General features: G+C 54.3%; 3 protein-coding genes across 9 annotated transcripts in view; 2 read left to right on the top strand and 1 right to left on the bottom strand.

The window, feature by feature from the left end:
* The window catches only part of LOC141945738 (testican-2-like), a 46,955-nt gene extending 40,644 nt beyond the window's left edge, over positions 1-6,311 (bottom strand). For 4 of the 6 annotated variants that reach the window (XR_012629590.1, XM_074874211.1, XM_074874213.1 and 1 more), the window contains exons 1-5: positions 6,084-6,165; positions 4,119-4,240; positions 2,790-2,889; positions 1,744-1,841; positions 114-292 (exon numbers count right to left, since the gene is read on the bottom strand). Coding sequence is in view for 5 of the 6 variants with exons in the window: in XM_074874211.1 (XP_074730312.1) it covers positions 114-292; positions 1,744-1,841; positions 2,790-2,889; positions 4,119-4,227 (486 nt within the window). In the remaining variant the exon portion in view is untranslated. Of the gene's footprint in view, positions 1-113; positions 293-1,743; positions 1,842-2,789; positions 2,890-4,118; positions 4,241-4,732; positions 5,571-6,083 lie in introns of those variants that run through there. The other 2 variants (XM_074874212.1, XM_074874214.1) reach the window with 2 other exon arrangements.
* Positions 5,813-12,716, top strand: ANAPC16 (anaphase promoting complex subunit 16). Of its 2 annotated transcripts, none has more exons than XM_074874218.1 (4): positions 5,813-5,967; positions 7,655-7,812; positions 9,954-10,028; positions 11,888-12,716. In XM_074874218.1, the coding sequence occupies exons 1-4, from the start codon at positions 5,912-5,914 to the stop codon at positions 12,001-12,003; spliced, it is 405 nt and encodes a 134-aa protein (XP_074730319.1). In that variant the 5' UTR covers positions 5,813-5,911; the 3' UTR covers positions 12,004-12,716. The 2 variants fall into 2 exon arrangements, with proteins under 2 accessions (XP_074730319.1, XP_074730318.1); XM_074874217.1 differs by lacking the exon at positions 5,813-5,967 and adding an exon at positions 6,544-6,588.
* Positions 12,717-18,207: 5,491 nt separating this feature from the next.
* On the top strand, positions 18,208-19,718 carry DDIT4 (DNA damage inducible transcript 4). Its single transcript, XM_074874202.1, has 2 exons — positions 18,208-18,338; positions 18,546-19,718. The coding sequence occupies exons 1-2, from the start codon at positions 18,242-18,244 to the stop codon at positions 19,019-19,021; spliced, it is 573 nt and encodes a 190-aa protein (XP_074730303.1). The 5' UTR covers positions 18,208-18,241; the 3' UTR covers positions 19,022-19,718.
* Positions 19,719-22,729: the final 3,011 nt, after the last annotated feature.

Genomic DNA, 22,729 nt, shown 5'->3' with positions numbered 1-22,729 from the left:
AAATAGAATAGAATAAGACCTTCAAGGTAAACGTCAAAAAGCTACCTCAGTAAATTACATGGCACCCTGCTGAAGGGCTTCCACTTGATTTTAATTCTCATGTGGATCATTACCTTTGAGCATTTCTCCAACACTTCCTCCTTGAACTGCAGGAATTTCTCCTGGATGGCAGGCTGGTTGAGAGCAATGGACAGGAAGTGTGTGAAGGGCTGCTTCTTACGGAAGCTGTCCAGGAGAACATCGATCCGCGTTCGGGCAGAGATGACGCCGCTGCGATGCTGCCCTGTAATCACTACAAGGAAAGAAAGCAATACCTGTCTGGTTTCCGTGAAGCTACAGTGAGACTACTGACACCCATGCAAAATAAAGAGTAATTAAATGGATCGTGATTTTACACAGTACTTATCTGTGCACTTTAAAATATCAATATTGGAGGACATTGTGAAGTTAAGAACATTTCACCCAGGAGACACCAGGAGGGAATTAGAAAAACCTGCACAACAGCACCTCTCCACTGTTAGCCCCAGGCTCACTGAAGAGGCGTCAGGAATTAAAACCCCCAACCATGCAGAGAGAAATCCTGCCAGACTCCCCGCTTGACTTAAAATGCCTGGCACGGCTGTGTTTTCCTCTGTAAAGACAGGATGATGCCATCAAAAGTATCCCTCTGCTCTCAAGAAAGTCAGCTCTGAGTGCCTAAAAAACAATAACTAAGAGTCTATCATTTCAGCAGCTCTTGAGATTTCTGGAGCATTATTTCAAGTTTTCATAAAGGCAGCCAAAATGAAAAAGAAAAGAAAATCTATCAAAGATCAAGATGACCTATATCATTTGTGCATGCACTTCAAGGCACCAAACAGAGAACACTTGAGCTTGAAAGCAAAGAACTGCAAGGAGCAAAATTTTCTTGGCTTCCTATTATTACATGCTTTCAACATCTCTCAACCTTCCTAATAGTCCTTCACAGTTCTCAGGAAGAAGTCAAGACCCACTTCTTGAGAAGTACTGCCACGTTCCTGTGCAGCATCACAGTTGGATCCCCCCGTTCACTTATCCTCACAGCTCTGTCACGAAGGTAACTCCACACCGTGCCAATTACCACCGGAGCGTGCGTAAGGGGCCCTCCGGATAGCCACTCAGGCAGGAACCCGCACGGGCCAGCCCTTACGAGCAACGCCTCCTTTCTTTTTAAGTCACTGGAAGTGATGAGAAGGAACATACGGTACAAGAAAGCCTGCTCTCACCATCAGGATCAAGTGACAACACCAGAGAGGCAGCAACATCATCAAGACACTTCTCATATTAAAGCAAATGGTGAAGTTTATTTCGTGCATATACAACACGGTAACTTTTTCTGGATGTATATTATAGTTTTTTATTAATGGAAATAGTATTATCTTAAAAACAAAACACAACAAAAAAAAAATCCAACACATTCAGGCCCAAAGTTCTCAAGCCAGTCATTTAAGGCCCAGAAGTGGCTTCAGTGAGACTATCCACAGGCTTAAAATAGACCTTTTTTTTTTTTCCCCCCAAAAAACCCCTTACACTGCTTCATAAGGATTTATAAACATAAAAAATAAACTTAGGAGAAAAGTGATTTTCCCAGGGCCATAAAGTGAGTCAGTGCCATGTCAGAAGCAAGAATTGAAGGAAAAACACCTCCTACACCCCATCCCCGCTCAAATCGTGTCCATACAAGAGCCAATGAGAGAACACCCATTTTGTGCACGTGAAACTCACCAATTTCTCCTTCCACTCCAGGCTTGGGAATGCTGATGGAGGTTCGAGTCTCCGTTTCTAGTCTCTTCTTGGTTTCCCCCTTCTTCCCAATGATGTACCTGGAGGTGTAAACGTGCAAGAGAGTCACTCACACAGTGTCGCTGGGCCACTCTCCATCAAGTGTGTCCAGCCAGCAGATGAAGCAGGCTCTGAGCTGGCCCCCGGCAGCTAGGTCCCCCCAGGCGCACTGTCTCCATGTTCGAGGGATGCACGCACTCAGCTCCACGGGCAGGACCCGATCCAGGCACAGAGGCTACTCCCGGGACCCTGCGTGTGACCAGCCCAGGACCACGGGATGATGTTGAGCTGTGGCTCACAACTGGCTTAAGCTAAAATTAGTTGGTCAGTCCATGACAGCTCTGCCCATCACACCCTGCCACAGCTTATTTGGCAGCTGGGTTACCCCTTTTCCCCATTACCCCAGCTGACAAAGAACTAAGGGCTCTTTTTCTGCTTTTTGCTTTGCTCAAGGTAGTCATTAGCCAGCATCCAAATACATAACAGAACACTTTTCCTTCTCTACATTTCAGTTAAACTATTCATCCAATAAAATTGTCAAAAATAACTAGATAAAGCTTTGAACACTACAGGCTTCCCAGTAACCATCAGATTGGAGTCAACAGTCAATTGTAGTCATGTGAGCTTTCTCTCAAAGCTTTCACAAACTCCCCCTGCCAGGCTGCTCGCCCCAGTTCTTCCTCCCCTTCTTCCACCCTCTCTGACGCTTTTATGTTCAAGGGAAGAGATGCTCAAAAACTCTCCTGCCAGCAAGAAAGCACCACCTGCTGTCCCTGTCACAGGGAAGGCAAGGAGTCAAGCGTGGCACAACTGCACTAGAAAGGCTTTGCCAATTTGCCTTTTCCAAACACTAAAATCCACATCCACAAAACAGAATACATTTGGAGATCTGGCACTTACCCTGACCTCAAAAAAAAAAAAAATATTCTGCACTCAACCGCTTTCTCAGCCAGCAGCAACTCAAATAAACCAGAAACACACGGGCTCACTTGTATAATGGGCTGGGAACCTCCACTCTGCACTGGAAGCCTTTCTCAGTCTCTTCCACCACAAAGGCATCACAGGGTTCGTCTGCACAGTCACTGGGGCCTAGCAGAAAAAAAACAACAGACCTTGAACAACCTCTGTAAAGTTCGGCAGCGCTTTTTGTTGGACACTAGTCTCACAGCTGCCTTCTCCCAAGGTTAAATAAATGGACTCCCCTCCACTGCAGCTAACTGCTTTTTATTTCACCTTACTACCAGCTCCGGAAAACATAATGACTGCTTCTAAATCTGCAGGGCTGGGAGGCGTAGGAAAGCAGTACTTGCAGCCATGGTTTCCTCTCAGCTGGAAGTTGTGCAACTACTACTCAGGGGGAATGGTCTCTTCTCCTTGCTGGGTGGAAGCCACAAGCCCATTCAGAGGCCCTGAGCAGGAATTTCAAGTCACAGAAGAATATAAATAAAAAGTGAGGATAGTTTTGGTTCAAGGGTTCAGGTATAGTGTTTTGGAAAAACAGAGAAATTCTCACAGCTGTGGTATGGAGGAATTGATGCACCTTTCATCATGGGCCATTCAGTCTTGCATGTTAGGATCAAACATGACTTCCAGAAAGAGGCCATGGTTTCTATCTCCTCTCCAACACATACAGGGACGAATGTGGGTGGCAAGCAGCTTATTAAAGATTTGTTCAATCCACGGAAAGGCAGGGTGAAGGGAGAAACAGGACACAATAGCCACGACACTTTCCATTTGAGAAATAACAGCTGAGCTTTGGAGTGCCCACAACTCATGCAAGGCTACAACAAACATACAGGCAGAAAGATAAAGTAAAATACATCAGAACAGGAAGAATTTTGCCCCCAAAATAGGTAACACCTTCCAAAAGCCACATTATAAGAGGCCAGTTCTTCAAGGGGCAAACACTGCAAGGACAGAGGATCTTTAGTGAGCAGCTTCCACTCCTGCCATATCTGCAAATAATCACACTACCGAAAAGAAAGGCACTTCAGGAACCTGGGGAAAACAGATCTATGACGCTCATTTTTGTCCCTCTTTATTGGAGATCTTTCACAGCCAGCAAACATAACCAACAGTCAGCAGCACAGTCACCCATTAGGTAATTGGGATTACGTCCACTCTTTGGTCAGCAGGATGATCAGGGACCAATGCAAAACATTTTTCTCCCTCTTGAACACCTCACTCCCCCGCACAGGCAGGTCTCTGTGCACATAAAGACATCAGAGACGACACCAGGAGGCATCCCTGGTGTCGGTGCTTTCACCTGTAGCACATCCTGACAGCACCATGATCACCCCTCGCGCAGCACTCTTTACCTGCACAGAAATCCTCCTCCTCCTCGTGCTGGTAGGCCTGCTCTTGAATGAGATTCTTCCTGTATACTCGCCCCCCAATCCTTATCAGGGTGGGCCGCAGGACGTCCATCCTGCTCCTCCTCCTAATGCAAAAACAAAGACAGCTTTGCTAACATGCCAAGGAAAGGTAGATTTCGATGTTTCCTCGTGGATAATTTGTAAGAAGCATCAGGGGAGGCCTGTACCTCCACAAGAGCAGTAACTCCTCCTATACGTACGTACGAGAGGTCTCAGAAAAGCAATACCTTCTCAAACCTTACGTCACTCAAAGACTAATTTTATGAGTTTACAAGTTTACTCTTTGTCAGCTCATAAAGCACAATCAAGTAAAAATGGGAAATGTAAGCAATGTAAGATAGGTAAGGAAGAATCAGGTTTTTTGCCCCTGCTAGGAGGTCAGCAGCTGATCACCACTCTCCCTGAAACTCACAGGTTTTAGCTAAAACTCACTGCGACCTCAGTCAATATGCTTTTTCAGCACCGTTCAGGATTCTGAACAGTTTCATCTCATTATTTTCCAAGCTGCAGACCAAAGAGACCCCAGCCTCTTGCAAGGATACCCCTACAACACTCACCTCTCTCAAAATACCTGAAAATGTCCATTAGTTTCTCAAAGGCCTAAGGAGCATTTCAAAAGCAAACGCAGTTCCCTGGATCTGCTCAGGAGGCGGCCGGGGAAGGGAAACAAAGCACTCCAAGGGGTTGGCACTGGCTGGTGTAAGTGGTTACATCTCCTGCCCTCCACCTCAGAGCACCGTGGTAAGTTTGAGGTGTCCCCTTAAGAGTCTTACACTACCCTGCATTATTCCAAACAGTATCAGAAACACGGGGCACTGAGTTAACACTTTTTATGGTGGAGAACATTTAAGGGTGCAAAAGCAAAGGGCTGTCAGTCCTCTGTCAGAGTTCACACCTTCAGTACTTAACATTCGATATCTTAGCTTGCCTTGGTTTTAAAACAGAAATTTGTTACTCAGAAAACAAAGCCTCCAGCCAAAAAATTAGCCTTCATCAGGTTTACCTGTCCACTACAACAGAACCTGACAGGAAAAAATGACAAGCTTGCCTTTGAAAATGCATTTATCCTAAACTGGATTTATTACATGGAGTGATGTGAGGTTCAGAAGGTTAACACTTTTCCCCTCAATTAAAATCCCACCTTCTGAAATGACTTACAACCACCTGAACTTCCATTTAAATAAAAAGGCATTCCTGTAGTTCAAGGAAAGAAGGGCAGATGTGAACTGTGCACAGAGGAAGACACAGTAAGCCATGAACAAACACATTGTTGTTGGCTTTGTTTCCACGTAGGCTTTTTTTTTTTTTAAATTGCAGAGATGGTGTCCCGTTTTCTGACTTAACTCAGGAGCGACCACACCCCACGGCACTAGCAATGCCTGACGGGGGACTCGGCGCTACACGCGTGCAGGAAGAGTCCTGCTGCCGCGGGGTGAAAGGGGACACACAAAGCACCCGGGGCCGCAGCCCGAGGGCGGGATTAGGCCAGGCCCCCGCGGGGCTGCCGGTGGAGGCGGAGGGGCGAGCCCCTAACCGCGCAGGGAGGGCGGCCGGGCCCCGCCCGCCCCTCGCAGGCCTCCGGGACGCCGAGAAGAGGAAACGGGCAGGCCCTTACGCTTTAAGGCGCCGCTAAATTTCAAGCCCTGAGGGAGGCCGCGGTAACGGCCGTTGCCCGCGGTTACCGCCCCCCCCGGAAGTAGGAAGGGGCCGCGCGCGCCGCGCCCGCCCGCCCCAGCATGCACCGCGAGCGCGATCACGCGCGCCGCCTGCGCCAAGCCGTGCGGGCACCCAGGTGAGGTCCGGAGGGGCCGGCGTGCCCCGGGAGCGGGGGGGGGGCGTCCCGGGAGGAGAAGGGCGCTCGGTCGAACGGGAGCGGGGGAAGAGGCCGGCGCCAGGGGCCTCACTCACCGGGAAGCAGCTCGCTACGGAAGCCGGGGAGGGGCCATGGCACGAGGGGCGGGGAGGGGCGGAGCGTGGGGCGGCGCTGCGCATGCGCCTTGGCACCGCCGAGGCTGCCGCCCCCTCAGGCGGGAGTGTGGGCAAGGGGCGGCGCGTGCGCAGTGCGGCAAACCCGCCCTTCTCCCCGCCTGAGGCGGCGGCGGTGGTGGGGGTACAGACATCGCCCTGGCCTGGCTGTCCCCTTTCTGCCTTCGCCTCAGCCTATCTAAAATAAAAATCCTGCACCTATACCTAGGAATACACCAGGTTTTCGAGCCCCGGTTGAAGACATTTCAGCGCCAACCATCCCGCTTTCCTTATGAGCGGGGAGCCGGGCCTGCCCAGCTTTGTTGAGGAAGGTGTTGCTGGATGTATCAGAGCCATATGAAAGATTTCTTTTATGCAGGCATTTTCCTTCACAGCCTGTAAGCACCTGGCCTCCTGCGAGATGCTGCGCTGTTTTGTATTACACACGGTAAATGAAACAACCTTGGGCTTAACTGTGAACGAACGCACAATTCCTAGTTGTGACAGCCTTTTAAAAACGCATTTTCTCCACTAAATCCTTGAGTACTTTCCAAAGACACTGTCTGCGTAGTGTAAAGAGTCTGTAGAAGTGTATTAAATAGATAGGATAACAGAAATGTATTAAATGAGCAGGATAATTGGAAAGTGCTTATAAGTGGTTTGGAGGAGTAGCAAGTGCTGTCACTTAAAAGTGCCAAGTGACAGCTTTTTTATTATCAGAGAGGTATGTGACGAGTTTTAAGTACTCCATGGTGACAAACAAACAGCCAATACCTCTTAAAAACAAGGCTGAGGAAAAGGTATGCGAGAGGCAAGTGGGCTTGTGCTGTGCAGGCAAATGGCTGCTCAGCCGCTGCCGGTTTAGGTCAAATGCAGTGTTTTAAAAGCAAAAGCACATCTGGAGCGATGCAGAGAGCAGTTGCTGTGAGTAAGGCACAGCGTGGCTTTGTGCAGGATGCAGCACTGGAACTGGCAGTCCTGCAGGCTTCCAGGTTTTATGAGGCAGCATGATTTTCTCTGTGCTCCTGGAAACGAGGCAAAAAAGGGAAAAAAAAAAAAGTCTTTTTATGACCCTGGAGAGCGGGAAGAGCGCCAGGCAGCTGAAGGCCAGTGAATTCAGGCCAGCGACCTGTGCCAGGTTATTTTTATGCACACTCCAAACGTCCCGCTGAATTCCCAGGCCCCCTTGTCCGGGGTGGGGGGGGGGGGTCGGACCATGGGTTACCTTCAGTTTCTGGGTGCCACCGCGTGGTGCGACAGCTAACTGCACCCGTCCCCGCAGCGGGCGCAGGCAGCCTCTCCCATGCATGCAGGGCAGCCTTCAAGCACCAGCGCTTTGAGGCTGCGAAGCCAGGGAGGAGGGGTGGCAGCCCAAAGCTCTGCTCGCTGGCTCTTCCTGGACCTCGCAGCCTTCATCTGCCGTCAAGATACGTGCGCGGTCGCTGGCTTTGTGCCCTGGGAAACTCCCGAGACGCCCTTCCTAACTCCGCTTTGCTCCTTTTTTGTTCTTCCAGGCTGGGACGGGGTGAAATGGCAGCCTCTTCCTCATCCTCTTCAGCTGGCGGAGTCAGTGGCAGCTCTGTAACAGGATCGGGGTTCAGCGTTTCGGACCTGACGCCGCCCCGAAAAGCCCTCTTCACTTACCCCAAAGGAGCCGGGGAGATGCTGGAAGGTGATTGCTCTTGCCCTTCTCCTTTCCCACTCCTCCTGATGCGCAGGCAGCCCTGCAAAGGAGTTGCCAAGCTTGGCACACCGCTGACTTTTTGGACTTTAGCTGGCAAAAGCTGGAGGGAGGAAGGAAGCACCAGGGCTTGGGTAGGTCCTGAGCAGCCCAGGCTCTCCCACCAGTTGTTCATGAGGAAATGATTTTTCTGGCAGTCACCTGCTTTTTAGCTCCATGACAACACTTCAGACGAGGAAGCGATCTACCTGAAAGAGAACATGACGATGTTAATTGCTCATTGTTAGCTAATCCTTTGATGTCGGGCAGGAATTACTGTAAAGATAGCTGAGGCAGGAATATTTTTCTTGGCAAAACATGGTCTGGCATTGGATTTGACTGAGCTAGTACAGGAGGCAGCTTGTATCCCTGCTGGTCAGGAAACACAGGGCATGCTTTTGCCCTCGACCCAAGTTAAAACCTCGCCGCAGAGGTCTGTGAGAGGATAAATTAGGACTAGATCTCTCTTTTAATCCTTCGAAGCTGAGCACGTTCACCTTTTGGGCTCACTCTTGTCAGGGTGTTTCTCCAGGGCTGCCAGGAGAGGGTCATGGCTCTGCTCCAGCCCGGCGTCTTGCATTTGGGTGCCCGAAGCCCTGCCACCCGCTTCGTCAGGGTTGCCTGAAGGAGGACCCAGACACGTCACAGCTGCACGTCCCTGCCCCTGCTCTGGGTGAGGGAGGAAGGGCAGGTCCTCCAGATGGCAGGGTTAAGCCAGGGTCGGTCTGTCTGTCTGCCTGCCTGCTCCCCTTGAACTTCCTGTGTCACCGTGCTGCTCGCTTGACTGTATGAGCCTGAAGTTCACTGGGGTGGCCAGGTTGAGGCTCGAGCAGCCCTGCAGCTCAGACGTGACACAGCAGCACAGGGCAGCTGGGAACTGATCCCTATGTCGTTTAAGGACTGTTTTTATTACACATTAGAGCCCATATGCCAGTCTATTGAAGTAATTATGACTAAAGGCTTGCTCATAGAACTTAACGAGCCCTCAAAACAAATGAAAATAATGAAGCACTTCGTGTTACCAAATAGGCAGCTGTTCCTCTTGAGAGCCACTTGGCCGGACAGCCAGGCTGGGGAGTTGGAGGAGAGGGAAGGGTACATTTGGAAATAGCACGGCACAGCACCAACACAGCTTTTTGACAGCTTGCAAGAGGATGCTCTGAGCCCGGCAAAACTCCAACCCTTTCCTCTTACCTGGGGTTCAGCTTTGATTTTCCAGGGCCAGGGGTCTGTTTCTACCCTCAGTCTTCGAAACTGCTTCTCTTGTTCTTATGGCATTGTCATCTCTCACAGGCATGGAGCTTTTTTTGCGTGGAGATTTTGCTTTGGACCTCTTTACCAGTAACATAGCAGTTTGTCTGCTGTGGGTGGCAACAACAACTGAACACTCTCCCTGTCGCAGGAAGCTTTAGGTTTGCTTTTTAATTTCTGAGATAAAAGGTGATACACCCTTTCTTCCGTCAGGAAGGTACTAGTGGGGTAGCTTCATACCAGTTTCCTCTTCAAAAATCCCCACTGACTGATTTTTATTGTTACTTTAACTATCATCTCACTTGTTCTTAAATAAACCCTTAGGTATTTTGGGGTTTTTTAGAAGGAAGTATTATAAACTATGTTGGTATCAATTACTGACTTAGATGGCAAGATACACATTATCTGAAATCCTTTATGCGGAGTTATGGTCTAAGCCTTTGGGAAATAATAAAGCATTATAAGGACACAAGCGTCTGAGCCCTGAGGGAATCGGAGACTGCCATAATATTATCTGGCTTCTCCTTAGCTTACCTTCTATTTAAAATGGACTAAAACTGCTTGACAGAGGGGATGTAACAGAATATCAGCCGGGATGCCTCCCAGGTAGCACAGCCCTTCCCCAGTGGCACTGGGAGCCAGCCAAAGCCCCACACACGATTTGGGTGCGGGGCTGTACAGGCCACAGACCGTAGCACTGCACACTCGGCACAGGGGAAAGTGTCGGAACGAGGCAAGCGGGGAAACCCACACCTTGAACATAAAAATAGGTCGGTGGCACCCAGCTAAGGCTGCTCAGTCTTAAAACTCTCAGATTAAACCACCTCTTTTTCTGTTTACAGATGGCTCTGAAAGATTCCTCTGTGAATCTGTCTTCAGCTATCAGGTTGCATCTACATTAAAGCAAGTCAAACACGGTAAGGACCGACTATTTTAACTGCATGTTGATCAGGGAAGATGGCAGGGGAGCGCAGAGAAAAGGCTGACATGTTCTCGGGTGCCAACCACAAAAAAGCAGAATAGCCTTTTAAGTTGGCGAATTAGCGCTAAGTCAGACCATCATCGAGTCCTTTTGCAAGCCCTATGCAAAGCGACGGGAACCCACACAGCCTGGGTGGGAACAGGCTGTGCCTTTCGAAGCTTGTTTTTCCATCGCCGTGTGCCGCGCTGCCTTCACGAGAGGTGAGGCCAGAAGAGGAGGTTATGGGCAGGAAACGCCCACACTCTGATCTTGGCCCAGCGCTGACTGTCTCTCTGGCCTCGGGCAAAGAGACACTTGATTCCACCTTTGTTTCTCTGCTGAGCCCTCGTGACACCAGCAGGGTCAAGCCAGGCTTCCAGAGGTGCTCAGGAGACGGACATGCAGGTGCCTGGCGTGGCGTGACGTGGCTGACTCCACTCCCTACCTCTCCAAGAAAGAGCCTTTACGTCTTGTTTGAACTTCTGCTTCCCTGCTGGGGCCTTCGCTTGCCTCCCAGGTGCCTGTAACTGAACGATGGGCTTGACTGCACAGCAGCTTTTGTTCTCAAGACGTTGGGCAGAGCTCAGCACCAGATTGTGTCTGCTGCTTGAGGGTCACATCCTTTCTGGTCCCCGCCTCTTGTCGGCTACAACGGGTACTTCCACATGTTGTCTCAGAGCAGAGAGGTTTCCTGTCCTCCGCTGGCGCGGGTTGTCAGGCAGAGATCTGAGGGTGTGCAGCAGCTTGTAAGGCCGTGATCTGGTATTTCCGAACCAAAAAGCAAAGCTGGACTTGAGAGACGTTGTTTCCACGGCTCCAGCGCTACTGCGGCTGCAGCTACTGGGGGCTGCGGCACAGACTGGCACCCTGATAAGCACCAGCCTTTGAAACTGGTTTGTGGGGCACTGGTTGCTTCCCTGTAAGAAAGGGGAAAGGCTTAAAAAAACATCGAGGTCATCATTTTTTTGGCTTGTTTGTTTGACAGTTCCCAAAAGCACTTGTTAGCAGGAGGTGGAGCGAGAACAGTCCCTCTTAGAAGCACCCACTGCTGCAGTCAGCATAAATCACACACGTTTTGTTACACCTCTTGCTAGTAAGTCTGCTTGTACCGGGCCGTTTTCCCGAGAGGCTGCTGCACTGTTAAACTTCCAGCAAAGCTGAGAGAAGAAGGGCTATTCTCATCTCCGTACCACTGCAGCTAATTTAATCGAAAATGGAGCCTCCGTGCCCAACACGCAACTGGTTCGAAATAAAGCTGAGAGGAACAAGTTGTCTTGGGGCTCCCAGGGAGGCAGCCCGTCTCAACGTGGGGACCTTCGTGTCATTAGCGCGCTCTGATTGCAGGGCCTTTGTACAGTCATCCAGGTCTTCCTCAAAGGACCTTCATTAAAACGAGGAGTTCCTCGTGCTGCACCCAGCTCTACCGTGGGCTGACCAAGCTCTCTCTCAACTTCTCTGTTCTTTTGCGCTATAAATATTTATGCTAAAGAAATGAGCTTCATCCTGTTTTCGCCCCCGTACACTAATCGGCCTCGTGTTTCCCTGTTAGGACTTGAATTTACACGGCACGGGCAGGGATGGGTAGATACACATTCAGCGCCGGACGAGGCAGAAAAGCCTGTCCCTGCTTCCTCCTGGGAGCTGGCGAGCTCTCGCCGTTTGCATAGGGCGGCGTGTAGAGGGGGTTTGTATTCAAATCGGCTTGGTGGGTCTTATTCTGCTCTGTTCCCCATTGACAGCTGGGAATCTGCATCTAATTGAGAGGTTTAATTGCGCTGTCATTGCAAACCACAGTTACCTTTGAACTTCTCACAGATCAACAAGTCGCACGGATGGAAAAACTAGCCGGGCTGGTGGAAGAGCTGGAGGCAGATGAGTGGAGGTACAAGCCAATAGAACAGCTCCTGGGATTCACTCCCTCCTCAGGCTGAGCGTGTCTGGATCGCTGCTGTCAGGGAGCAGAAGAAAAACATTCTCTGGCCTGGCTTCAACACACACCCCCATTTATCAGGATGCTGACAGCTGCATTGGCGGGACTGGGCTTTTTGTTTTTTTTTTTTTTTTTAAAGTTGAGAGTGGGGATCCCCCATAAAGCTGCCAGTAAATGGAAATGACAGGATCCTTTAAGTCCTCTGCAGTGTTACGGGCTGGCAGGGCTCCGTTTCTGTAACTTAGAAGGTAGGATCAGTTTTACAGAACTCGGAGAATCCCCTTGTTATTTACAGAGGAGGGAAGACTCACAGCGTAGTGGTGGGGAAAGCAACCCAGTAACTCGGTCTGGCCCTTCCCCGGCGGGCTGGGAAGCCCACATCTTTGCCACTGAAGCCGGGCCTCTGTAGAGCAGAGGTACGATGCCTTACCAAAAATGCTCTTCAGCCCTGGCGGCTGTTTTGGGGGGTGAACAGGACGAGAATTGTCCCGGGTCGGTCGAGAGGGGTGAGCGGTGAGGCTTTCTCCGGAGGTACCTCGTGTATGGCCGCAGCTGTTTTCTCTCCATTGCCATTTCTCTTGTCTCTGCACAGCGAGTGCTGGTAGGACACTGCTCTCTGATGCGGAAGCTGTATCTTTAATGCCCTGAAACTCTTTTTCCTCTTTATTATGTATTAGCTTGCTCTGGGATAATAAAATAATTCTGTCTTTGAAACCATTTATCTTTTCAAAGCTTGGCGGGGGCGGGTTGATGAAGGAAACAATCAGCAGTTCAGTAGGTAACAGGAGGTTTAATGAAGCTCAGAGGCGGCTCAGCTGTTACGATGGTCAACTTAAGTTCAATTTAAAAAACCCTCTGAGAGGAACCACACTTGCTTTATGCTCAAAAGTGGATTGATTTAAATCATTTTAATCCCGGTTTAACTCTGCCAGTGGAAAACCCTTATTTAAATCCATTCATTTTAATCATTTTGTTTTTCGTTTGTACTTCTGTTCTTGAGGGGAACTGGATTGCCATTTTCTGGCATAATCATTTCAGCATGTTAATTTTCTGTTGATTAGAGCCTTGACACCATGTTTTTGCTAGCCAGCAGGGGAATGGGCTCAGCATTGTATTTAAACAATTGTACAACCTACTGCTCCGGATGCCTAATTCTTCCATTTTCAACATCTTATTTACAAGATGATTTTATTTTTACTCACTCTTTCAGTCCAGCCACATCTGGATGGAAACAGATTCATTTGAATCCATTCCCATCTTAGTTATATCACCAGCAATTTGTGTTAGCTAAAGCTAAGGGGAAAAGGTTCTGTGTTTGTTTCTGTTTATAAATTAGTTCTAGTATCAGAGTCAGCTTTTCAGGATCCAGACCTGGTCTCTTGGAGCCGCACACCACCCAAAAGCCGGCCCTGATCTGCAGACACAACCCCAGTTCCAGCTCCGCACCAGTGGAAATTCACTCTACGGTTTCTGAAACCACGTACGGGTGTTCTCACGTAAGGTACGGCTCAGCTGAGATGTGTCCCACGCCACCCCCCGCCCCGTGCCCGGCCCGGAAAACCTCCTCCCCGGTGCTGGCGGGCCGCCAGCCCCGGCTCTGCGGGGGCCTCCTGCACAGTCAGCGGGTCCTCGGCCAGAATCGCTTTAAACGTCACGGCATTTGGTATTAAAACTCCATCCCAGATGGGGTTATTTTGAAAAGAAGGGAACGTTTCAATCGTCAACTTGTTTGTTTGTTTTATAGCAGCTATTTTTAATCCTGCTTACTCCAGCCACCTAGCCTTACCTTGGCCAAACTTCCCAAAAATACCCCCGTATCAAGACAGCGTCGCGGGGTTTAAGAACGGAGCCTTGTGCTGCTGACGCACAGCAGCGTCCCGAACCCCCCTCACTCGGGCTGAGTCCCACCCACTCGCCGACCCTACGTGCTGCAACCGGCGTAATTGGATGCGGGGTGAGCCTTTCCTTTTTACTGCTCCACACGAAACTTTGCTGCTCCGCCAGCCCTCCGGGGCCGCCGGGGGAGCGGCGCCTGCGGCTCCGCCGGCGCGATGTGCTGCCCAAGCGTTGCCCGGATCTCCCCACAAGCCCCGTGTGTGTGCCGAAGGGTTTAAAACAACAAGGGTCTGAAACACGGTGGGGCTGAGATTTCCCCGGGGCAGCCCCCCCCTCACCCTCCTCCCATTCCTTGTTTTCCAGGCGTTTCACGGAGTGGGAGCAGGGAACGGCCCCGGCTCTGTGCCGTACATGGCTTGTTTGTATGTGTGCCCAGCACCAAAATAGACACATGTGTGAGAGCCATTGAGAGGAAGTGAAAAGTTCACCCTGTACAGTACTACAAATGCAAAAACATGTTGTTGGCTGTTCCCTCCTCCCGCTCAGTAAACACTTTATGTAAGGCGGCGAAAACCAGAGGGACTGCTGCACGGTAAAATAAAAAATAAAAAACAAAACAACAAACCCTACACTCCCCCTCCTCCAAACACAGGTTTTCCCTGGCAGCTGGAAACTCTCCAGCTGTCCTAGTTCTGCTTTGCAGATCTGTGGGGCAGAGCCAGTGGGAACTGTTCCTCCTCGGGGCTTGGAGCACCGTTCCCCCTCACCTCGGGGGTCTCTGCAGCATGGCTGGGGCTGGGCGAGGCGCTCAGGGGCTATTTGGAGGCTGCAGCTGGGAGTGGAGCAGCAGGGGGAAGGGAGCCCGTCAGCTGCGAGCAAAAGTCGATGCGGGGAGAGGAGGGAAAATAAAAGTTGAACAAAGAGCCCTGTTCAGGGCTGCTGGTTGGTTTTCCTGTGGGTGCTTGCAGCAGAACGTTATGTACCGGTGTGCAAGCCCCGCTCGCGCCTCCCCTCCCCGGCTCCTCGCGCTGCTGGCCGCGGCCCCAGCGCCAGGGACGGGGCCAAGGCACGCGCTCGCCTCGCCGCCCGGCCAAAGCACGGGGCTGGGGAGGGCCTCTCCCCTCGCCGAGGATGTGGGAGCGTCGGGGGGGGGTTTGCTGGGGTGCTGCTGGCTTTTGCCTGGGCTGGGGCAAAAGCATCCAAGGGGAGGTGAATTGCACAGCCCCCACCCCGCAAACGGCACGGTGCCGACTTGGCATCTCGGCTGCCAAAACCTGTCCGCCGCCCTCCTGGGACGCACGTTCCTTGTTTCTCCGCCCGACTCCCGCACGTCCTGGCGGGCAGGCACCCTGCCTGCAGCTGCTTGTCCCGGGGGCGAGAGACAGGCCCGAAAGGTTTGGCAGCGGCGGCGGAGACCTGCCCGTCCGGCGGCACGCCGGGACCTGCCGCGGCGGCGTCCCACCCAGCCCGTGGCCTTCGGCTCGCCTGTTAGAGCTGGGCTCGGCGCGGTGGCGGAGGATGTGGGGGGTCACCCCGCCATGTGCCAGTCACCCCCTGCCACCACTGGGGACCCGGTGACCAAGGATGGGGCCAGAGAGGGCGCAAAGGACACCCACCCTGCAGGCACTTAGGGGAGACCCCAAAAACCGCAGGCTCCCCCCAGCTCAGCCCCTTTGTTATGTTCCTCACGTGAATGCTTGGACACGGAGGATCACACCAGCCTCTGTGTCAGCCCCAGCTGGCGATCACATGCCAAATAATGTGTAAATCTAACTAAAAGCAGCTTTTTTGGGCCACGGAGCTGCTGGGAACCAACATGAAGACAGGGACTACACCATGGCCAGTGGCAGCCACCCGTGGAGCAGGAATTTTCCCCCCCCCCCAGCATACGTGGGGCACGGTTTGCACCCGACGTGCGCTGAGGCACTCGCTGAGCCCCCAGTACATCTCCTCCCTTCCTCCTCCTCCTCCTCCTGCTCCCCAGCCCCCTCTCCCTGCAGCCTTTGCAAAACTGCTGAGCTCAGCACATCCCAGGCAAGGGGCCCAGCCAGGACCCTCCCCAACGCCAGCCGCCCCCGCCGGCTCCCGCTTAACCCTTTGCAAAGCCGGCCAGACTGGAAATCGGCGTGATCGAGGAAATCTCACCATGGGGGGAGAGCGTGGGGGGTGTCCCACAAGGCACAGCCAGCTGGGAACGGGCTGTCCAGAAAGTTTCATCTGTCATCCTGAACCACCCCCCCGCTCTTCCCCAGAAAGGGCAGCAGGTTGGGACGAGGAAAAAAACACACAGCTCGGCCACAAAAATCACGCTGGGTTTATGCCAGCAGCAGTACCCAGGGAGGGGAAGCGCAGGGATTCCTAATACTGTTGCTGAAACTTTGTTTTCTAGCCCCAAACCATATCTAGAGGCTCTGCACAGCCCGGGTCGCAGCCTCTTTGGGGAAGGAAACCGAGCTGCAAGCCCCGCAACACCTCCCCTCCCAGCAGAAGCGCAAGCGCGCAGCATCACGTTAGGATTATTTTATTTCAGAGATCAAAAATTTCACTTTAAAACTTGCTGTCACACCAGAGGCTGCTCGCTTCCCTGCCTACCCGGCGATGTTATGGCAAAGAAAGAAAAATATTTATGCTTGGCTTTGGAATTCAAGCTTATTTTTAGCAAGGCGCCTTCCCTGTGGTCCTTTACCTCTTTTTCGTTTATTTGCCATTTTCCCCCTGGTTTGACCCCAAAGCCAGCAGTTCCTCATCTATTTTCAGCCTCACCCAGTGAACATTCGTACCAATGACTTGGCTGTGGGGAGAAAAAACCCACGAGCTAGATTTTGTTAAAAACAGGATCCCAAGCACCATCCAACCGTTTCTGAGCGCGCGTGTGCATATTTCACTGTATCGCGCGGCGAGCGCACAAATATCAGTGTCTATTTTTAACAGCTGGGGTTGGGGTTTGTTCATTTTTTCTCCCAAAAAACAGAGCAGTGGCCTCGTATGCTGTGGGTGCAAGCCAGGGCTTGTTCTCAGCTCCCCGCACATCCCCTCCGCCCCGCTGCTCCCCGGGATGCTACCGGCTGCCCTGGCTTGGACCTCCGCTCCCAAAATGGTGACGGGTTCAAGCCCTGCTTCTCCTCTGACCCCCTACTACAGCCGCTGGTGGGTGCCTGGACCCTCTGTACCTGCTGCCCCTCAGCTCTTGGGTGGGAGAATTTGTCCCGTCGCCCCCTGCCGCAGAGGTCACAGGTGTGACACCGGCGTGGGGGGCCTCTCCCCTGTGCTCCCGGCCGGCGTTAGCTCTCAGCCGTGTTTACCACCAGGCTGTTATCAATCTCTGCTCAGGAAGGACAGTACCCAAGATAGCTCCCGGAGTGACTTCAGAGTGTGCTCAGCTCCTCCGATAAAGCCGCAGGCAGCGGGCGGGAGGACAAACAAAGTCCTTTATCGCCAATTAATGGGTCTTGGGCTCCCCGCGCTCCTCAGGGTCTGGCTTGGGGAAGGTCACGTACGCAGGGGCAGGCACGCACGGCCCCGCGGGGACACACACGCGTCCAGAGCAGAGGGCTCGGAGGAGGACGGGGTCTTGCCCACGTTTTACGGGACCACCGGGGCAGGCAGATGGGGGTTACCCCCAGCCTGGCACTGAACAAAATCCCCCATCCCAGCTGGGCCGTGCCCTGCTCTCACCCCTCTCAGCACCCCCCGATTTTTAACACGTTTCACCGAAACAGCCATTTTTTTAAGACACCCGGACAACGCCGGTTGATGGGACACCATCACCCCATCACCCGCGGCGCCTCGGGCTCTGGGTTTGGTCCGTCACCCGCAGCAGGGCAGCAGCGAACGCGTCGGCCCCGTCCCCTGCCCTCCTCGGCAGGCCGGGGCCCCGCTCCCCACCAAACGCCGCCTGGGAGATGAGGGTGCCCGGCGGCCCCCGCACCCACACCCCGGCCGGACCCCTCACGGCCCCTCGGGCGGCGTCGCGCCAGCCGGGGCCTGTTTCACACCCCGAGAGAGGCCGGGGAACGCCGGGCCGGGCCGTGCCCTGAGCTGGGGGCGCTGAGGGGGTGCCCGGCGCGGTGCGGCGCAGGCCCTGAGGGGGCGGCAGGCGGCCGGGGAAGCCCGGCGGGCGCTGGCGAGAGCGGCGGGCGGCTCGCCCCGGCCCGGCCCGGCCCTCCTGATGCAACCGCCGCCGCCGTTTGCAGGGCCCGGGCCGGGCCGAGCGGGGCCGAGCGGGGCCGAGGGGGCGGCGCCTCCCGCTGTCACCGGGCAGGAGAGACGCCGCGGACGTGCCCCGCGCTGCCATTGGCGGGCGCGGGACGGGAGGCGTGGCCTCCAGCGCGGCCCCTATAAAAGACGGGCGGCCGGCGGCCGGCGGGGCAGAGTGGGGCGGGAGCGGCAGCGGAGGCGGCGCCATGCCCGGGCTGTGGGAGCGGCTGGCGGGCGGCGAGCGGGGCCGCCTGGAGACCTCCGACTGCGAGTCGCTGGGCAGCGCCTCCGGCTCGGAGGGAGGTGAGTGGGGGTCTCCGAGGGGTTCTTTGAGGGATGGGGCTGGGAGGTGGTGGCGGAGGGAGGGAGGGAGGGAGGAGGAGGAGGGGGGGGTGCGCTGTGCCAAGCCCCAGTTGCCCCAGTTACATCCCCAAACCGCTGGTCTCGATGACCCCAGCCCGCCCCTCCCTGCGTTCCGGTGCTGACCCACCTGCCCTCCTCTCTCCGCAGATGCCGAGTTCGCCGAAGCGGCCTCCCTGCCGGACCTGGACCTGCTGCACGACCCCGAGGACGAGCTGCTGTGCGCCAACCTGATGGACGTGGTCCAGGCCACGCTGGGCAGAGCCCCGCTGGGCGCCAAGCGCTGCTCCCGGCTCCTCATGCCGGCCCAGCTCCTGGCGCAGGTGAGGACGGAGCTGCTGCGCCTGGCCTGCAGCGAGCCCTGCGGGCTGCGCGGGGCCCTCCTCGACCTCTGCGTGGAGCACGGCAAGGCCTGCCACGACGTGGGGCACATCGCCGTGGACCCCGCCGTGGTGCCCACCTTCCAGCTCACCCTGGTGCTCCGGCTGGACTCCCGCCTCTGGCCCAAGATCCAGGGACTCTTCACCTCGGGGCCGGCTTTCACGCCGCTGAAGCTGAGCACGGGCTTCAGGGTCATCAAGAAGAAGCTGTACAGCTCTGAGCAGCTGCTCATAGAGGAGTGCTGATGGGCCATGCCGGAGAAGCGACTGACCCAAGTGCTTTGGAAGAGCCGGTTAGAGCGTGGCGGCTCCCGGCAGCCGCTGTAGTTTAGGTTAGGCTGGAGTAGGGCTGTAGGTGGAAGTAGTTTGGGCAGGCGGAGGTCCCCACGGGGCACTTGCCTGTGCCGGGGTGTCCCTGGAGCAGACGGGGACCCGGGCGGAGGTTGCTTCACACTGTCGATGATTGATTGTGGGATGATTGTGGCAACTGCGCTCCAGGACGCGGCAGCGGGGCTGCTGGGGGGCAGACGTTCTCCTCCTGTTGGTTGATTAATCATGTTTTTTTGTACCAAGGATTGTAATCAATGGGGTTTTGGGGGGAGGGTGCGTGTGGGAGTGAGCGATGGCTGGGCTGTAGGGCCAGATCAAAGACAAAACCCCACCCCTGGCACCTGGGTGGCTCTGGGTGGGCTCCCAGTGTGGTGAGGGGGGGTGTCTGGAATTGCGTTGTGTCTTTGATCATGAGAGGGGAGAGTGGTGGGAGAGGGACGTGCGAGGTGACGCGGGGACAGAGGGCAGGACCCCTCAGCGTGACACACCGTGGGTGCTTCATTGGTTACAGTTTACACTCATACACTTGATGTTCAAGTGAAAGACTTCCTATGCAATCGTGTCGGGGTGGTTTTTTTTTTACTTTTCTAATAAAACTTGTCTTAATTGATAACCTGCTGTCTCCCTGTTGTCACTCTGGTTTGGAGAGGGATGATGCAAGTGCTCTCTGATAATCTGAAATCTGTGCTGGCATCCTGGGGAAGCCTTTCCCTGGCGGGGCAGCCCCTGTGGTGGGAGCTGAAGCTGTGGGGAATGGGGGGGGAATCCCGCTGTGCACACTCCTAATTGCAGGCCACGGGGTTGTGACTCAGGGGGAGCCGAGTCAGGCCCCTGAGCCAGCCCGTGCCTGGGGAGGGGCACCCCCACACCCCAGTGAGGGGCTGCTGCTCCTCCCCTGGGAGCTGCGGGGTGGGGAGTGGGCAGAAAACCGGGAGAATTGGCTAAAAGTGTGAGGGAGATGGGGAGGGTCACACCTGCTGGGGGCGGGGGGCTCCCCAGCTCCAAACACACTCTGCAAAAAATGAGACCAATTATCCAAGCCTGCAATTAGAGGCATTCGGAGAAAAGGCTTTCACTAAAGGGTAATTAAGCTGCTTGGCAAATGAAGAGCCCTCAGAAGGTGTGGGGGATAAAACCAGCCTGAAAAAAACTTCTCCATTCAAATGCAAGTTTGTTCTGGCTCAGGCTTCTGGTGTTGGTGGTGTGGTGTTCTTTTTTTTTTTTTTTCTTTTTCCTTGTGGACAAACAGTGACTTTTTGATGAAAATTTTCACGGGAGAAGTTGTTTCTGAAAAGGACAACCCACAGCTGGAGTGTTGGGAGCTGAGGTTGCTCACACATGTAAATACCACCTGGGAGCAATCAGGGCAACAAGCAGCATGGGGTGGGTACTGCTGGCAATGCACTTTTACAAACCCATGTTGTGCAAATGGGGTTTTTTCCCCTAAAATTCTGGGGACTGAGGCGTTTCTCAAAGGGTCACGTGCCAGAGCATCCCCTTCTCACGTGAGAGCCATCCCGGTGCACTGCGGTGCCCTGCAGCGTTGACCAGAAACAAAACCACTGTCAAACCGGCCCAGGAGTCACTGAGGGGGCTGGAAAGGAAACACCAAAGCCGAAGTTTTTTTGGCAAAAATCACGAGAGGAGCAGGTTTTGGCACCGCCGGCACGGGGCGGAAACGGCACATTGCTCCCCAGCCACGGCGAGAGATTTACGGCGCAGTGACGGCAGCAACAGCGGTGGCTGGGCTCAGGCCGTGCTGCCATCCTCTGCTGAGGCATATTGTGTCTTGGAGCTATATATATAGGTCCATAAATACATGTATTTTTATATATCAAGCTCCTAAGCACGTGGAGGGGATCACCCCATGTCTCGCCGTGCTGCCAGCAGCAGCGTGGCCCCCGCTCGTCCCCTGCCAGCCCTTCCACGGGTGGGCGAGGGGCTCTGCATCACACTTTTAAAAATTATTATTACAAGGAATAACCAAGACTTTGCAGAAAACACCCAGAAAACATAAAAAAAAAACCTCCCACCAAAACTCTCAAAAGCAAATGCAGTGAGAGGACCAATTTGCTGGGCGGGGGGGGGGGGGGCGGTGCCCAGCAAAACCCTCTGTGTGGGGCCACGTGGCCCCCGAAACGCCCCATGGTCACAGCCCCAGCCACGAGCGGTGGCAGGTGAAGCTTTGCTTCTATTTATAGCAAAATGGCCTTTCTGTGACAAATTTGGGGGGCATGTCAAGGTCCCCGGGGTTTGGCAGCTCCCTGGAAGGTGCCCGAAGTTTCCACGAAGGCTGTATTTAGCCTCTCCTGGGGCGGGGGGCAGGCAGTGGGATATTTTGGGAGGCGGTGATGGGGCTATTTGTGGCACCAGCATCGGCCCCGGGGCTCCTGGGTGCCACCGTGGCGGTGGGGAAAGGGAGATTTTTTGGGGCTTCAGCAGCAATAAGGCAAACGAGGCTTTAAATCCCAGGGTAATGCTAAACTCTCAGGTTTTGCTGCCCAAAATGATGGTGGTGAGAGGTGGGGTTCTCTTCGTACCTACTTGGGGGAAGGATGCTCGTGGGGCACCTGACTTCTGCTGGCTCCCTTCCCCTGGCTGCTGCCCCAATTAAAAGCTTGGGTTAATGAGCCGCTGGGTGGGGAAGGAGCTAATGGGGAGCCCAAATTGCCTGCACCTTTGATGAGCAGACAGGGACCAGCGCAGTGAAACACAGAGCACCATCCCCCATCACTCCGGGCTGGGAATGACCAGAAATGCAGCAAAACCACCCCAAAAACTTGGGTGTGGGTGGACCCGACTGCAGAATTCAAAAAAAATGGAGCAGGGTTCGTGTCGGTGGCGGCGGGGGGGGGGTTTGCCCAGCCTTGGTTCGTGCCGGACTCTCCCGGCTGGCGTGCCGGTGCGGGCGTTGCGAGAGGCCGGCGGGGCTGACTCACCGCCCCTGCTGAGAACGCAGCGCTGAGGGGAAATGGAAGTGATGTGAGCCCTGGCCTCTGAGAGAGGGGAAAAGAAGGGAAAAAGGGAAAAAAAACCTCCCAAACCTTCAGCCCTTTGGTGCGTGGTGCTGGGGAGGAGGAGGAGGAGGGGAGCGCCGGGGTCAAGGTGGGGTCAAGCCTGCTCTGGGTGCTGCAGGAAAAGCCTTTTAGCTGCCCCAAGAAGGGGGGAATTGGGAAAAAGAGACCCATTTGGGAGCACGGACCCCAAATCCAACCCCTGAGGGCAAGTGGTTCCCCCCGTTTTGGGCCAAGAGCCAGCAGCTTCTGAGCTGCCGCCATCGGGAAGCGTGTCCGAGCTGGTGTTTCCACCCGGGACAAAGGCAGGCTGAGCCTTCCTGCCCACTGCCCTGCCCGCACGGGGACCTTAAAATGCCAGGACGGTGGTGTTCTGGGGTGAGAATAAAGCATCCCCCAAAAGAGCTCGGCCAGAGGAGGCTGTGGACAGCCAGCTAACAGCAGCGCTTCCGTGGGAGGGGAGGAGGGCACGGCCCCCACCCCCTGGCACCAGGCATCCTGCTGGGAGCTTCCCAGTGGCACCAGTTTGAAGCAAAGACGTCCCCTTGCTAACTCGGGGAGCACCACTGCCTCTCCATCGCGTCCCCCTCCTTCCCTCCCGCAGCGCCGG

This window comes from Strix uralensis, chromosome 7 (genome assembly GCF_047716275.1).
Source record: "Strix uralensis isolate ZFMK-TIS-50842 chromosome 7, bStrUra1, whole genome shotgun sequence".
NCBI classification, from domain to species: domain Eukaryota; kingdom Metazoa; phylum Chordata; class Aves; order Strigiformes; family Strigidae; genus Strix; species Strix uralensis.
This window is presented reverse-complemented; position numbering and strand designations above follow the sequence as displayed.

What these genes read in the sequence shown, in the direction of transcription:
- DDIT4 (XM_074874202.1), top strand. Translation starts at nt 18,242, where the DNA reads ATGCCCGGGCTGTGGGAGCGGCTGGCGGGCGGCGAGCGGGGCCGCCTG. An exon ending in CGCCTCCGGCTCGGAGGGAG is followed by an intron (nt 18,339 to 18,545) that starts GTGAGTGGGGGT and finishes CTCTCTCCGCAG; the next exon opens with ATGCCGAGTTCGCCGAAGCG.
- ANAPC16 (XM_074874218.1), top strand. Translation starts at nt 5,912, where the DNA reads ATGCACCGCGAGCGCGATCACGCGCGCCGCCTGCGCCAAGCCGTGCGG. An exon ending in AGCCGGGGAGATGCTGGAAG is followed by an intron (nt 7,813 to 9,953) that starts GTGATTGCTCTT and finishes TTCTGTTTACAG; the next exon opens with ATGGCTCTGAAAGATTCCTC. An exon ending in ATTAAAGCAAGTCAAACACG is followed by an intron (nt 10,029 to 11,887) that starts GTAAGGACCGAC and finishes AACTTCTCACAG; the next exon opens with ATCAACAAGTCGCACGGATG.